The 14,738-nt window shown below is 43.9% G+C and overlaps 2 protein-coding genes across 2 annotated transcripts in view; one reads left to right on the forward strand and one right to left on the reverse strand.

The window, feature by feature from the left end:
• Positions 1 to 11,369, forward strand: part of LOC129697934 (solute carrier family 15 member 1-like) — a 54,065-nt gene extending 42,696 nt beyond the window's left edge. The window contains exons 18-22 of the mRNA XM_055636670.1: positions 3,700 to 3,807; positions 4,136 to 4,232; positions 5,208 to 5,354; positions 6,243 to 6,350; positions 8,488 to 11,369. Coding sequence (XP_055492645.1) covers positions 3,700 to 3,807; positions 4,136 to 4,232; positions 5,208 to 5,354; positions 6,243 to 6,350; positions 8,488 to 8,673 — 646 coding nt within the window. The 3' untranslated portion in view covers positions 8,674 to 11,369. The remainder of the gene's footprint in view (positions 1 to 3,699; positions 3,808 to 4,135; positions 4,233 to 5,207; positions 5,355 to 6,242; positions 6,351 to 8,487) is intronic.
• Positions 1 to 14,667, reverse strand: part of LOC129697933 (uncharacterized) — a 30,199-nt gene extending 15,532 nt beyond the window's left edge. The window contains exon 1 of the mRNA XM_055636669.1: positions 11,495 to 14,667. Coding sequence (XP_055492644.1) covers positions 12,124 to 14,574 — 2,451 coding nt within the window. The 5' untranslated portion in view covers positions 14,575 to 14,667 and the 3' untranslated portion in view covers positions 11,495 to 12,123. The remainder of the gene's footprint in view (positions 1 to 11,494) is intronic.
• Positions 14,668 to 14,738: the final 71 nt, after the last annotated feature.

The raw sequence follows: 14,738 nt of genomic DNA on the forward strand, positions 1-14,738 counted from the left end.
CTCTGGCCTGTTAAACAAATCTCCCGATTTAATCTTTCCACTCTGACTCCAGCCGCCCGATCCTTGAGCTTCAGATTTCCCTTCCCATACTCCTCTCCACTATTTAAAAGTTAAAACTCTTTGACCAAGATTTTACACCAGTCCTATTAGAAACATAGAAACATAGAAATTAGGTGCAGGAGTAGGCCATTTGGCCCTTCGAGCCTGCACCACCATTCAATATGATCATGGCTGATCATCCAATTCAGTATCCCGTACCTGCCTTCTCTCCATACCCTCTGATCCCCTTAGCCACAAGGGCCACATCTAACTCCTTCTTAAATATAGCCAATGAACTGGCCTCGACTACCCTCTGTGGCAGAAAAAAGTTCTTCTCATCTCGGTTTTAAAGGATTTCCCCCTTATCCTTAAGCTGTGACCCCTTGTCCTGGACTTCCCCAACATCGGGAGCAATCTTCCTGCATCTAGCCTGTCCAACCCCTTAAGAATTTTGTAAGTTTCTATAAGATCCCCTCTCATTCTCCTAAATTCTAGAGAGTATAAACCAAGTCTATCCAGTCTTTCTTCATAAGACAGTCCTGACATCCTAGGAATCAGTCTGGTGAACCTTCTCTGCACTCCCTCTATGGCAATAATGTCCTTCTTCAGATTTGGAGACCAAAACTGTATGCAATACTCCAGGTGTGGTCTCACCAAGACCCTATACAACTGCAGTAGAACCTCCCTGCTCCTATACTCAAATCCTTTTGCTATGAAAGCTAACATACCATTTGCTTTCTTCACTGCCTGCTGCACCTGCATGCCTACTTTCAATGACTAGTGTACCATGACACCCAGGTCTCGCTGCATCTCCCCTTTTCCTAGTCGGCCACCATTTAGATAATAGTCTGCTTTCCTGTTTTTGCCACCAAAATGGATAACCTCACATTTATCCACATTATACTGCATCTGCCAAACATTTGCCCACTCACCCAGCCTATCCAAGTCACCTTGCAGTCTCCTAGCATCCTCCTCACAGCTAACACTGCCCCCAGCTTAGTGTCATCTGCAAACTTGGAGATATTGCCTTCAATTCCCTCATCCAGATCATTAATGTATATTGTAAATAGCTGGGGTCCCAGCACTGAGCCTTGCGGTACCCCACTAGTCACTGCCTGCCATTGTGAAAAGGACCCGTTTACTCCTACTCTTTGCTTCCTGTTTGCCAGCCAGTTCTCTATCCACATCAATACTGCACCCCCAATGCCATGCGCTTTAAGTTTGTATACTAATCTCTTATGTGGGACCTTGTCGAAAGCCTTCTGGGAGTCCAGATACACCACATCCACTGGTTCTCCCCTATCCACGCTACTAGTTACATCCTCGAAAAATTCTATAAGATTCGTCAGACATGATTTACCTTTCGTAAATCCATGCTGACTTTGTCCAATGATTTCACCACTTTCCAAATGTACTGCTATCCCATCTTTAATAACTGACTCTAACAGTTTCCCCACTACCGATGTTAGACTAACTGGTCTGTAATTCCCCGTTTTCTCTCTCCCTCCCTTCTTAAAAAGTGGGGTTACGTTTGCTACCTGCCAATCCTCAGGAACTACTCCAGAATCTAAAGAGTTTTGAAAGATTATTACTAATGCATCCACTATTTCTTGAGCTACTTCCTTAAGTACTCTTGGATGCAGCCTATCTGGCCCTGGGGATTTATCGGCCTTTAATCCATTCAATTTACCCAACACCACTTCCCGACTAACCTGGATTTCACTCAATTCCTCCAACTCCTTTGACCTGCGGTCCCCTGCTATTTCCGGCAAATGATTTATGTCTTCCTTATTGAAGATGGAACCAAAGTAGTTATTCAATTGGTCCGCCATACCCTTGTTCCCCATGATCAACTCAACTGTTTCTGACTGCAAGGGACTTACATTTGTTTTAACTAATCTCTTTCTTTTCACATATCTATAAAAACTTTTGCAGTCAGTTTTTATGTTCCCTGCCAGTTTTCTTTCATAGATTTTTCCTTTCCTAATTAAGCCCTTTGTCCTCCTCTGCTGGTCTCTGAATTTCTCCCAGTCCTCCGGTATGCTGCTTTTTCTGGCTAATTTGTACGCATCATCCTTCGCTTTGATATTTCCCTTGTTATCCACGGATGCACTACCTTCCCTGATTTATTCTTTTGCCAAACTGGGATGAACAATTTTTGTAGTTCATTCATGCAGTCTTTAAATGTCTTCCATTGCATATCCACCGTCAACCCTTTTAGAATTAATTGCCAGTCAATCTTGGCCAATTCACGTCTCATACCCTCAAAGTTACCTTTCTTTAAGTTCAGAACCATTGTTTCTGAATTAACAATGTCACTATCCATCCTAATGAAGAACTCAACCATATTATGGTCTCTCTTGCCCAAGGGGGCACGTACAACAAGATTGCTAACTAACCCTTCCTCATTACTCAATACCCAGTCTAAAATAGCCTGCTCTCTCGTTAGTTCCTCTACATGTTGATTTAGATAACTATCCCGCATACATTCCAAGAAATCCTCTTCCTCAGCACCCCTGCCAATTTGATTCACCCAATCTAAATGTAGATTGAAGTCACCCATTATAACTGTTTTGCCTTTGTCGCACGCATTTCTAATTTCCTGTTTGATACCATCTCCAACTTCACTACTACTGTTAGGTGGCCTGTACACAACACCCACCAGCGTTTTCTGCCCCTTAGTGTTTCGCAGCTCTACCCATACCGATTCCACATCCTCCAAACTAATGTCCTTCCTTTCCATTGTGTTAATCTCCTCTCTAATCAGCAATGCTACCCCACCTCCTTTTCCTTTCTCTCTATCCCTCCTGAATATTGAATATCCCTGGATGTTCAGCTCCCAGCCTTGGTCACCCTGGAGCCATGTCTCCGTGATCCCAACTATATCATAGTCATTAATAGCTATCTGCACATTAAACTCATCCACCTTATTACGAATGCTCCTTGCATTGAGACACAAAGCCTTCAGGCTTGTTTTTACAACACTCTTACCCCTTATACAATTATGTTGAAAAGTGGCCCTTTTTGATTTTTGCCCGGGTTTTGTCTGCCTGCCACTTTTACTTTTCACCTTGCTACCTATTGCTTCGACCCTCATTTTAACACCCCTCTGTCTCTACGCTCACACATTTAAGAAACCCTTTCACTGTAACTCCATCCTCCACTATCCCATTCGACACCCCACGCCCCCTTATTCAGTTTAAAACCACCCGTGTAGCAGTGGCAAACCTGCCTGCCAGAATGCTGGTCCCACACCTGTTAAGATGCAATCCGTCCCTTTTGTACAGTTCCCCCTTACCCCAAAACAGATCCCAGTGATCTAAGAATCTAAATCCCTGCCCCGTGCACCAGTTCCTCAGCCACACGTTCAGGTCCCGTATCTCCCTGTTCCTGCTCTCGCCAGCACGAGGAACTGGAAGCAAACCGGAGATAACAACACTGGAGGTCCTGCTTTTCAGTATTTTTCCGCTATTGTGACTCCTCAGTCAGTTAACACTTCAAGATGTATCTGAAAATCTATTGTCAGTAGTTGATAGACATCTCACTTGTCTATTTTTGGCTTATCTGCATCAGTAGTTGCACCCTGGCTTTGTAAAATTCTTTAACTTATTCTCTACATTCAACCACATTTTGAAATGATTGACTTTGGTTTCTCTTCAGATTTATTACCACGTTGACCGGCATTGACAACCTCAAGATGGGCACTGTTGATTTTGGAAATTTGACCAGATTATTTGTCTCTAACTACACGCTTTTCACCAAAGGAACGTAAGTGACTTTCTTTGTAATAACCCAGTAAAACCGCACCTCTTGCAGACGTGGGAGGAAACCCACACAATCACAGGGAGAACGTGCAACCTCCACACAGACAGTGTCGGAGGTTAGGATTGAACCCGGGTCTATGGAGCTACGGGGCAACGACTCTACCAGCTGCGCCACTGTGCTGCCCATTGTTGTTGAATTTTGTCTTTGTGCAGCAGCAATGGAGGCTAAAGAGAGTGAGGAGCAAGGGCAACGAGGAACCATGGTGCCCAGGAGGCATCGACTGTGAAATATTCCTCTACAGGCCCTAATTTTCTTATCTTTTTTGACTTAGGAAAAAAATCACATTTATCAGTAATGGAAATAAATGCTCACAAGATTCAATAAATTTTGGTTATGGGAGCTCGTACACGATCATCATCAGTGAAACGGTTTGTATGCCAAGAGATCTCGGTTTGCCTGAAAATTCTTTTGAATTTTATTCTTCAATCTGTTACTCTTCACAACACCGATCAGTTCTCTCTGTATTCTCCTCTACACCCTAAGTGATCCAGAGACTTATAGCCGTTCTTAGTGGGTTATGGTTAACATTGCCAATAATTTCCATTTAGATTAAAGCACATTTCAGAGGTTATCTACATTGAGATAAATGAGGAGAGATTACACCCGTAGTATGGCCAAGCTGGTGGGTATAAGGAGGAGAAGAGGTGTGGAAGAGGATTGTAAAGGGGATTCCAGGGTCAGGCTCGGGTTGCTGAAAGCATAGGTGGCAATTGTGGGGAGATTGACCCAGAGATACTCAACATACCAAAAGTACAAGAGTGCAGAGACCTTGAGGGGTCATGGGCTGGACAGGGGCACAGGAGGGGAAGGAAGGAGGAGGGGGTGTGGATAAAACTGAAGCATTGCATGAATAGAAGCCAGTGTTTGCTGGCACGCTTCCTTGTGATGGACAAATATGATTTGTCATTCTGGATGCTGGCAGCAGAGTTTGGGATGAGCTGAGGGTCATCAAGTCAAGTCAAGTGAGTTTATTGTCATGTGTCCCTGATAGGACAATGAAATTCTTGCTTTGCTTCAGCACACAGAACATAGTAGGCATTTACTACAAAACAGATCAGTGTGTCCATATACCGTAATATAAATATATACATACATGAATAAATAAACTGATAAAGTGCAAATAACAGATAATGGGTTATTAATAATCAGATTTTTTTCCGATCCAGGTTTAATAGCCTGATGGCCGTGGGGAAGTAGCTATTCCTGAACCTGGTTGTTGCAGTCATGAACGGTCATGAAGGGTCAATGGGAATGGGAGGTGATGGGATGGGAATGGGAGGGAACAGAAGCTTCTAACTTGTGTCATATTATTGGTAACAATACTGTATGTTTTGGTTGTTTAGTGTATCTCTCAGGATTTCAAATTAAATTACATCGAAGACATTCAAGCAAACAGTGTTCATATGGCATTGCAAATCCCTCAATACATTTTAATTACAACTGGGGAGGTGGTCTTCTCTGTTACTGGTCTGGAATTCGCATATTCCCAGGTGAGTGATAATGTTCAAACATTTTCTGGTACTGTAACTCTTGATAATGAAATTCCAATGATCAGTGTCCAAGGTCTGTGACCCAGCAGCGCAAAGAAATGTTCAGCCTATTAATAAACAATCCCTCTCTTGCTCCATTTGAGCTTCCAATTCCAACACGAGACAATCATTTGAAATGTTGTAGGAAAGACCTGCAGATGCTGGTTTAAATCGAAGGTAGACACAAAATGCTGGAGTAACTCAGCGAGGCAGGCAGCATCTCTGGAGAGAACGAATGGCTGATGTTTCGGGTCGAGACCCTTCTTCAGACTTGAAATATTGTTTTGTTTGATGATTGTTAAATATTGTACCATACTCTGCTAAATCTTAAATATTCAACTTCCACAAATCAATGACCTGATTTCTCATATTTCTCTATGACAATGGAGGCGGCGATTGGGGCCATCAAGTCAATGTGAACTTATAGAACAATTCCCAACAATTCCCGCAGCCCGTTTTCTCTCTCAATGCCCATCAGCTTTCCACAACACTAATGCCAACCACATACAGCAGCCAATGAACCTACCAAACCCACACGTCTTTGGGATGTGAGAGGAAACCAGAGCATCATGAGTAAACCCACAGTCGCAGTGAGAATGTGCAAATTCCACACACAGAGAACCAGAGGTCAGGACTGAACTCGGGTCACTGGTGTTGTGAAATAGCAACTTTATTTGCTGGGCCATTGAACTGTCCTCTCTCTATATGGTCCTGTGCCACCATAGAACACAAATTTTGTTCTCTTCATTTTTCTGGTACCACATTAACAACATGAGTCCGATTTTGTGCACAGAATTTTGTGGCCTTTGACCAGGAAAATAAACTAATTAATGCACCATTTTCCCCCAGGCACCTTCCAACATGAAGTCAGTGCTCCAGGCCGGTTGGCTCCTGACCAACGCTTTCGGAAACATAATTGTGCTGATAGTAGCGGAAGCTTCGACCATTGAGGAACAGGTACGTGGCATTCAGGAGGTGGGGGATTTTAGACTGAAGAAGCTGAGGTTGAGTGCAGTTTTGATAAAGGACAACAAGATCATTTAACCGGTTGGGGAACAAGGACATGGCAGACCAATTGAATAACTACTTTGGTTCTGTCTTCACTAAGGAAGACATAAATAATCTGCCGGAAATAGCAGGGGACCGGGGGTCAAATGAGATGGAGGAACTGAGTGAAATCCAGGTTAGCCGGGAAGTGGGGTTAGGTAAATTGAATGGATTAAAGGCCGATAAATCCCCAGGGCCAGATAGGCTCCATTCCAGAGTACTTAAGGAAGTAGCCCCGGAAATAGTGGATGCATTAGTGATAATTTTTCAAAACTCTTTAGATTCTGGAGTAGTACGTGAGGATTGGAGGGTAGCCAATGTAACCCCACTTTATAAAAAGGGAGGGTGAGAGAAAACGGGGAATTACAGACCAGTTATTCTAACATCACTAGTGTGGAAACTGCTAGAGTCAGTTATTAAAGATGGGATAGCAGCACATTTGGAAAGTGGTGAAATCATTGGACAAAGTCAGCATGGATTTATGAAAAGTAAATCATGTCTGACGAATGTTATAGAATTTTTCGAGGATGTAATTAGTAGAGCGGCTAAGGGAGAACCAGTGGATGTGTTATATCTGGACTTTCAGAAGGCTTTCGACAAGGTCCCACATAAGAGATTAGTATACAAACTTAAAGCACACGGTATTGGTGGTTCAGTATTGATGTGGATAGAGAACTGGCTGGCAGACAGGAAGCAAAGAGTAGGAGTAAACGGGTCCTTTTCACAATGGCAGGCAGTGACTAATGGAGTACCGCAAGGCTCAGTGCTGGGACCCCAGCTATTTACAATATATATTAATGATTTAGACGAAGGAATTGAATGCAACATCTCCAGGTTTGCAGATGACACGAAGCTGGGGGGCAGTGTTAGCTGTGAGGAGGATGCTAGGAGGCTGCAAGGTGACTTGGATAGGCTGGGTGAGTGGGCAAATGCATGGCAGATGCAGTATAATGTGGATAAATGTGAGGTTATCCACTTTGGTGGCAAATACAGGAAAGTAGACTTTTATCTGAATGGTGGCCGATTAGGAAAAGGGGAGATGAAACGAGACCTGGGTGTCATGGTACACCAGTCATTGAAAGTAGGCATGTAGGTGCAGCAGGCAGTGAAGAAAGCAAATGGTATGTTAGCATTCATAGCAAAAGGATTTGAGTATAGGGGCAGGGAGGTTCTACTGCAGTTGTACAGGGTCTTGGTGAGACCACACCTGGAGTATTGCGTGCAGTTTTGATCTCCTAATCTGAGGAAAGACATTCTTGCCATAGAGGGAGTACAGAGAAGGTTCACCAGACTGATTCCTGGGATGATCATGGCTAATCATCGAACTCAGTATCCTGTACCTGCCTTCTCTCCATACCCCATGATCCCTTTAGCCTCAAGGGCCACATCTAACTCCCTCTTAAATATAGCCAATGAACTGGCCTCAACTACCTTCTGTGGCAGAGAATTCCTGAGATTCACCACTCTCTGTGTAAAAAACTGTTTTTCTCATCTAAGTCCTAAAAGATTTCCCCCTTAAATTTATCCTTAAACTGTGACCCCCTTGTTCTGGACTTTCCCAACATTGGGAATAATCTTGCTGCATCTAGCCTGTCCAACCCCTTAAGAATTTTGTAAGTTTCTATAAGATCTCCCCCTCAATCTTCTAAATTCCAGCGAGTACAAGCCGAGTCTATCCAGTCTTTCTTCATATGAAAGTCCTGACATCCCAGGAATCGGTCTGGTGAACCTTCTCTGTACTCCCTCTATGGCAAGAATTCTCTCTTGACTTGACTTGACTTGAAAAGAACATACAAACTCTTTGCAGCCAGCACCCGTAGTCAGGATTGAACCGCCGTTAGATAGCCACTCTAGAGCTGCGTCACTGTGCCGCCCCTTGTATATCCAGTTGTTACATCCTCGGAAAACTTGACTAAACCCTATAAAACATTGCTAAATTTGTCAGGGATTGTAATGATTCAATGTATATTTCATCTGTGCATTTTGAGGAAATTCTTGGGATAAAACTGGATTGATTCCATTGCTAATTTATTTTTCTTCCCTACAGTGGGCTGAGTATATTTTGTTTGCTGCTCTCTTGATAGCCGTTTCCATAATATTCGGCATCATGGCCAGATACTACACTTATGTGGATCCCAAGTTAGTGGAAGCTGAGTATGAGGAAAAGGAACTTGCCAGAAAGAAAGAAGAAGAATTAAATGCAAATCAATCAACAGCTCAGTCAGAATTCTAAATGCAGCAAACAGAAACATTTCTGTTCAGTTTAACCAGACATATCCTCACAGAAGGGACCCATGGGCTTAGACTTGCAGTCTACTCAATAAGAGACCCCAGTGTGACATCGGTTCCTCATTTAGAAGTCCCTCAATGAACACTTTCTTCATGATCTACACCGGCCAACGTTTCAGTGTTATTCCCAAAAACTTGAAAAAGCTTGAGCAAACACATTTAAAGCTGAATATATTGATAATTTCTTTATAACACGATGCACAGATCTGCCACACTGCTGTCAAATGATTACCTTTTTGTGTATGATATAATAATTCTGATTATATTTTTTTACTGAGATATTGCAATAATTCAAGGATATATTTCTTCTTGTTAATTCTGTCTATTATTGCTGGTTCAGTCCAAGCAATAGGAAATTGAAAGCCCTCAACTTTGCCACCCCCACCCAAAGCTATTTTATTACATTGGACCCTCACTTTCTTTATACAGAACCTGCCACAGTGTGAAACCAAAGTAACTCAAGTTATATGTCAAATCAGGAGACTTTCCAAACTAGATCTCCAAGATCAGGAGACCTTCCAAAATAGATATCTAGAATCGGGAAACTTTCTCCAAAATTGTCTGAATATTCCGAGAAGGATTGTAACGGGAATGTACTTAAAATGTCATTCATGTTGAAGAAGATATAAATACGGATATTAAAAGTGATGTGTATATATATGCTCAACGTGCTGAATTTATACATTGAGTTTATTTGCTTTATAACATGGAGGTAGAGCTGACGCCATACCGCGCCAGAGACCTGGGTTCAACCCTGACTAAGGGTGCTGTTTGTGTGGAGTTTTTACGTTCTCCCTGTGATCATGTGGGTTTTCTCCGGGTTAAATGTGTAAGAAGAAACTGCAGATGCTGATTTAAAGAGTCAAGAGTGTTTTATTGTCATATGTCCCAGATAGAACAATGAAATTCTTACTTGCTGCAGCACAACAGAATATGTAATCATAATAAATAATATAACAAAAGCTCAGAAAAAAAGAACAAACAATAACAGCGCATTAATAATAATAATAATAATAATAATAATAATAATAATAATCTATTGTAGTACATAGCTTATGAGGTTGTAGTGTTTAATATCCTGATGGCTGTAGGGAAGAAGCTGTTCCTGAACCTGAAAGTTACAGTTCTCAGGCTCCTGTACCTTTTCCCTAATGGCAGTGGTGAGATGCGTGTGTGGCCAGGATGGTGTGGGTCTTTGATAATGCTGGCAGCCTTTTTGAGGCAGCGACTACGATAGACCACTTCGATGGTGTGGAGGTCAGAGCCAGAGATGGACTGGGCAGTGTTTACAACTTTTTGCAGTCTTTTCGGCTCCTGGACGTTCAAGTTGCCGAACCAGGCCACGATGCAACCAGTCAGTATGCTCTCTACAGTGCACATGTAGAAGTTCAAGAGATTCCTCTTTGACATACCGAATCTCCGTAATTTTCTCTGGAAGTAGAGGTGCTGATGTGCTCTCTTTATGATTGCATCAGTGTTTTGGGACCCGGGGAGATTGTCGCAAAATGTGCACGCCCAGGAATTTGACGCTTTTGACTCGCTCCACCATCTTGATATAAACATCCACCATCCACCATGTTGATATAAACAGGGTTGTGGGTCCTCAACCTTCCTCTTCCAAAGTCCACAATCAGTTCTTTGGTTTTACTGATATTGAGAGCCAGGTTGTTGTGCTGGCAACATTTGGTCAGTAGGTCGATCTCACTTCTATACTCTGACTCATCACCATCTGCAATTCGTCCCACAACGGTGGTGTCGTCAGCGACCTTGAAAATGGAGTTTGCACTATGTCCGGCTACACAGTCATGAGTATAGAGTGAGTAGAGCAGGGGGCTGAGCACGCAGCCTTGAGGTGTTCCCGTACTGATTATCACTGAGGATGAAGTGTTTCTGCCAATTCGAACAGACCGTGGTCTGTGGATGAGGAAGTCAAGGATCCAATTGCAGAGCAATGCGCAGAGATCCAGTTCCGTGAGCTTGGTAACCAGCTTGGAGGGGATGATGGTATTGAATGCCGAGCCGTAGTCAATAAACAACAGCCTGACGTAAGTGTTTTTATTGGTCCAGTGCAGAGTGGAGAGCCAGTGAGATCGCATCCTCCGTGGACCTATTGTGACGGTCGGCAAACTGAAGTGGGTCGAGGTTCTTATTGAGGTAGTAGTTGATATGCCCTATAACCAACCTCTCAAAGCACCATCACCACGGATGTTAGTGCCATTGATCGATAGTGCCATTGATCGATAGGCATTGAGGCACGTCACCTTGCTCTTCTGGGGTACCGGTATTATTGATGCCCTCTTAAAGCAGGAGGGAACCTCATACCTCAGCAGTGAGAGATTGAAAATGTCTGCAAAACCCCCAGCCAGTTGGTCCGCACAGGTTTTGAGAACTTGACAGGGTATACCATCAGGTCCAGGCGCTTTCCGAGGGTTCACCCCGCTGAAGGATCTTCTGACGTCGGCCTCTGTGACTGTGACTGTGACTGTAATTCCATCAGGGCGAAGATAGACACAAAAACCTGGAGTGAAGAAGGGTCTCGACCTGAAATGTCACCTATTCTGTAGCTCCCAAGTAGTACACGAGGCCCGAGATCATGGTTAAATACGGGGTTTATTTTCGGCTCCAACCAACCCGTGAGAACTGAGCCAAAAACAAGGCAACAAAAAACAAAAACAAACAAAATAAAAATGCAGTTTACAAAATACATGCATGTACGTCCATACAGCAACACAACACCACACTAACCAAGCAAATAAACAACATACCTCGTCCACTGCTTACTACTTAAGAGGTATTTCTTGGTTTCTTCTTAGTCATGGCTTCTGTGTGCGCCCACAACCGTGCCCCCCGGAAACTAAGTCGGCAATTAGTTCCCCCCTTAGGAACACTACTATTTCAGGTAGGAACCAAAAACCGTGAGGTTCAGAATTTAACTAACTGCCAATGTGGGGCAGTTACACTCCCACCAAATCACATGTGATTTCTTAAAACTTAGAGACATACATACTGCATATAAAATATTAGTTCAAAATATTATCTAACTATGGGTCTCTCCAGATGAACCGGTTTGGAGTCTATGTTGTCCTGCTGTGAGACCTCTTGAGGCGTGATCTGCTTGGTTCTCCTCAGAAGTTACATGCCTCCATTGTGCAGACTCTGTGCTTCGCGTGATGCGTTCCACGCGGTTTGCTACGAACACGTGGAATCTTCTGGCTTCATTACTGATGTATCCAAGTAAAACCTTTGAATCAGTCCAGAAGATTTCTTGACGGCATTCTACTTCGAGCTCTTTCTTGAGCATGACACTGATGCGGACAGCTACCACTGCTGCTGACAGCTCTAGTCTTGGTATGGTCGTCACCTTAGTAGGGGCGACTCTTGACTTTCCCATTACTTAGGTACAGTGGACTTCACCTGATGTGCTGACCGCTCTGCGATATGAGCAAACTCCATAGCCCGTCACACTGGCATCGGAGAAATGGTGGAGCTCATAGTGCTGGACATTGAAACTTGGTGGAGCGTAGCATCTCCAGATCTTCACACCAGCCAGGTTTTTCAAGTCTTGGAGCCAAGATTCCCACAGGGGTAGAAGGTCATCTGGTAAGGTGTTATCCCAACTGAGCTTGTCACGACACATCTGCTGCAAGATCTGCTTTCCTACCAAGATGAAGGGTGCCACAAATCCGAGCGGGTCATACACTGAGGCAACCGTGGACAAGACTCCTCTTTGGGTGAATGGATTTTCTTTGACAATTACCCTGAACTGGAATTCGTCAGAAGCCACAGACCACTGGACACCGAGTGCTCTATCCATGTGTTGTTCTCCCAGTGCCATGTCCAGGTCCTTGGCAGCTTCAGCACATTCCTCTTTAGGGATTGTGGCTAGGACTTCCTTGCTGTTAGAGATGAACTTATGTAGCCAAAGTTTGCCTGTGCTACATAGCTCTCTCGCTTCTTTCACTAGTTTGATTGCTTGCCTTTCAGATGCTACACTTGCCAAGCCATCATCCACATAGAAATTCTTCTGGATGAATTGGATGGTGTCTTCACTGAAGCGTCCTCGTCCTTCAGCGGCCAGGTGTTTGAGTCCAAAGTTGGCACAGCCAGGAGAGGAAACTGCACCAAACAAGTGGACTTTCATCCGATAGATGGAGGGTTGTGCTTCAAGATTTCCATTCTCCCACCATAGGAAACGTAGGTAATCCTGATCTTCTGCCTTTACATGGAACTGATGAAACATGCGTTCTATGTCACACATGATCGCCACTGGACCTCTACGAAAACGACAAAGGACTCCCAACAAGGTGTTCGTCAACTCTGGACCTGTCAGGAGATGATCATTCAAGGCTGTCTCTTGATACCTCGCGGAACAGTCAAAAACGACACGAATTTTCCCAGGCTTTTGCGGATGATACACCCCATGGTGGGGAATGTACCATGCTGGAGCTTTACTGACGTCTTCTTGTGAGACCTTTTCTGCATCTCCACGGGTTATGGTCTCGTCCATGAAGGTCTTGTAGTCTTTGTAATACTGTTCATTTCTTTTCAGCTTCCTTTCTAGGCACCTGAGACGATGGATGGCACATATCTTGTTGTCTGGTAAGTTGGGTCTTTCTTTCTTAAACGGCAGTGGCATCTCATAGTGACCATCCTCCTTGAGCCTGATGCCTTTTTCCATCCTTGACAGGAATCGGAGGTCTTCTTGAGAGATGTTGCCTTCCTCTGAAATTCTTTCCACAAAGTCAGCTTCCAGCACCTTGATGACAGCTGCAGGTGAGACTACTTCCTTGATCTGTGTTCTACAGACATAATGCACTTCGCTTGTGAGGTTTGAAGAGGACTGAATACCTGATATCACTTGCTTCACGATAACCTGGTGACTCACTCCAATAGCATCTCCATAATCGAGACATAGGTTGCCATAACCCACTACACTCCAGCCCAAGTCGGTTTTCAGTGCAAAGGGCTGATTTTCTTCACCAGGTAGCACTTGTCTTGGGACGAGAGCTTGAGGACAGTTGTAGCCAATTAGTAAGCCAACGTCGCAGCTTTGATGTGGAGCTATGTCATCTGCGATGTGTTCGAGATGAGGCCATGCCTTTGCAGTCTCTGGTGAGGGAATATGATCTCTGTTTGCAGGTATGAATTCTCTTGTGTAGGTCACTGGCAGCTGGATTATCTTGTCTGAGTAAAATCCTCTTACTTGTAGACCAGTCAGTTTCCTACAGGACACAACTGTGTTTCTTGAAGCCATTGTGGAGAGCTTTAGCTGAACTGGTTCGTTCTTCACGTGTAGAGCTTTTGCAGTGTCTTCTAGGAGAAAGGTTGTGTCACTCTGTGTATCCAGAAGTGCATACACAAGAACTTCACGATTAGGCTCACTTGTGGCTGACACCCACACTGGGATGATGGTGGACGTATGGGTGTCTTTGACATGCTGGATGACTCTATTGGATGTTGCTTCAGGTGAGGTTCTTGTTGTCTTATCTTGTGATCGGTTCATCTTGCCTTCCGTTGACCGCTCACGGTCTCTTGCTTCATTAGGCCTTGTTAACATCCTTCCTTCCTTGGTGCGATTGTCGTGGAGGCAAGTTGGATGTCTCCTTTCACATGTATTGCAGATCATTCTGTTTTCACATTCCTTTGAGCGATGGCCAGACTTCAGACAGCCAAAGCACAACTTCCTTTCTTGAACAAACTTGACTCGTTCAGAGACCGTCTCATCCATGAATTTGTAACACTTGTGTAGACTGTGACCTTCCCTCTCACAGAACACACAGCTTGTGGCGACAGCCTTCTCATCAGAGTTTGTTACCAATACCTTTGCTCCAGGACCTCTGTTCATTGAAGCCTTGCTCTTCTCAACTTCCCTTGGTTTTAGAGCGTAGAGGGACGTTATCGGGTTGCAAGCAATTTTTGCTTCACGTGTGAGGAACTTGACGAATTGGCTGAAGCTTGGGAACCTGTGACTTTGTTCTTCCACTTCTATGACTTTCCTGTTCCATCTTG

The sequence above is a fragment of the Leucoraja erinacea genome, chromosome 6 (assembly GCF_028641065.1).
Source record: "Leucoraja erinacea ecotype New England chromosome 6, Leri_hhj_1, whole genome shotgun sequence".
Taxonomy (NCBI): domain Eukaryota; kingdom Metazoa; phylum Chordata; class Chondrichthyes; order Rajiformes; family Rajidae; genus Leucoraja; species Leucoraja erinaceus.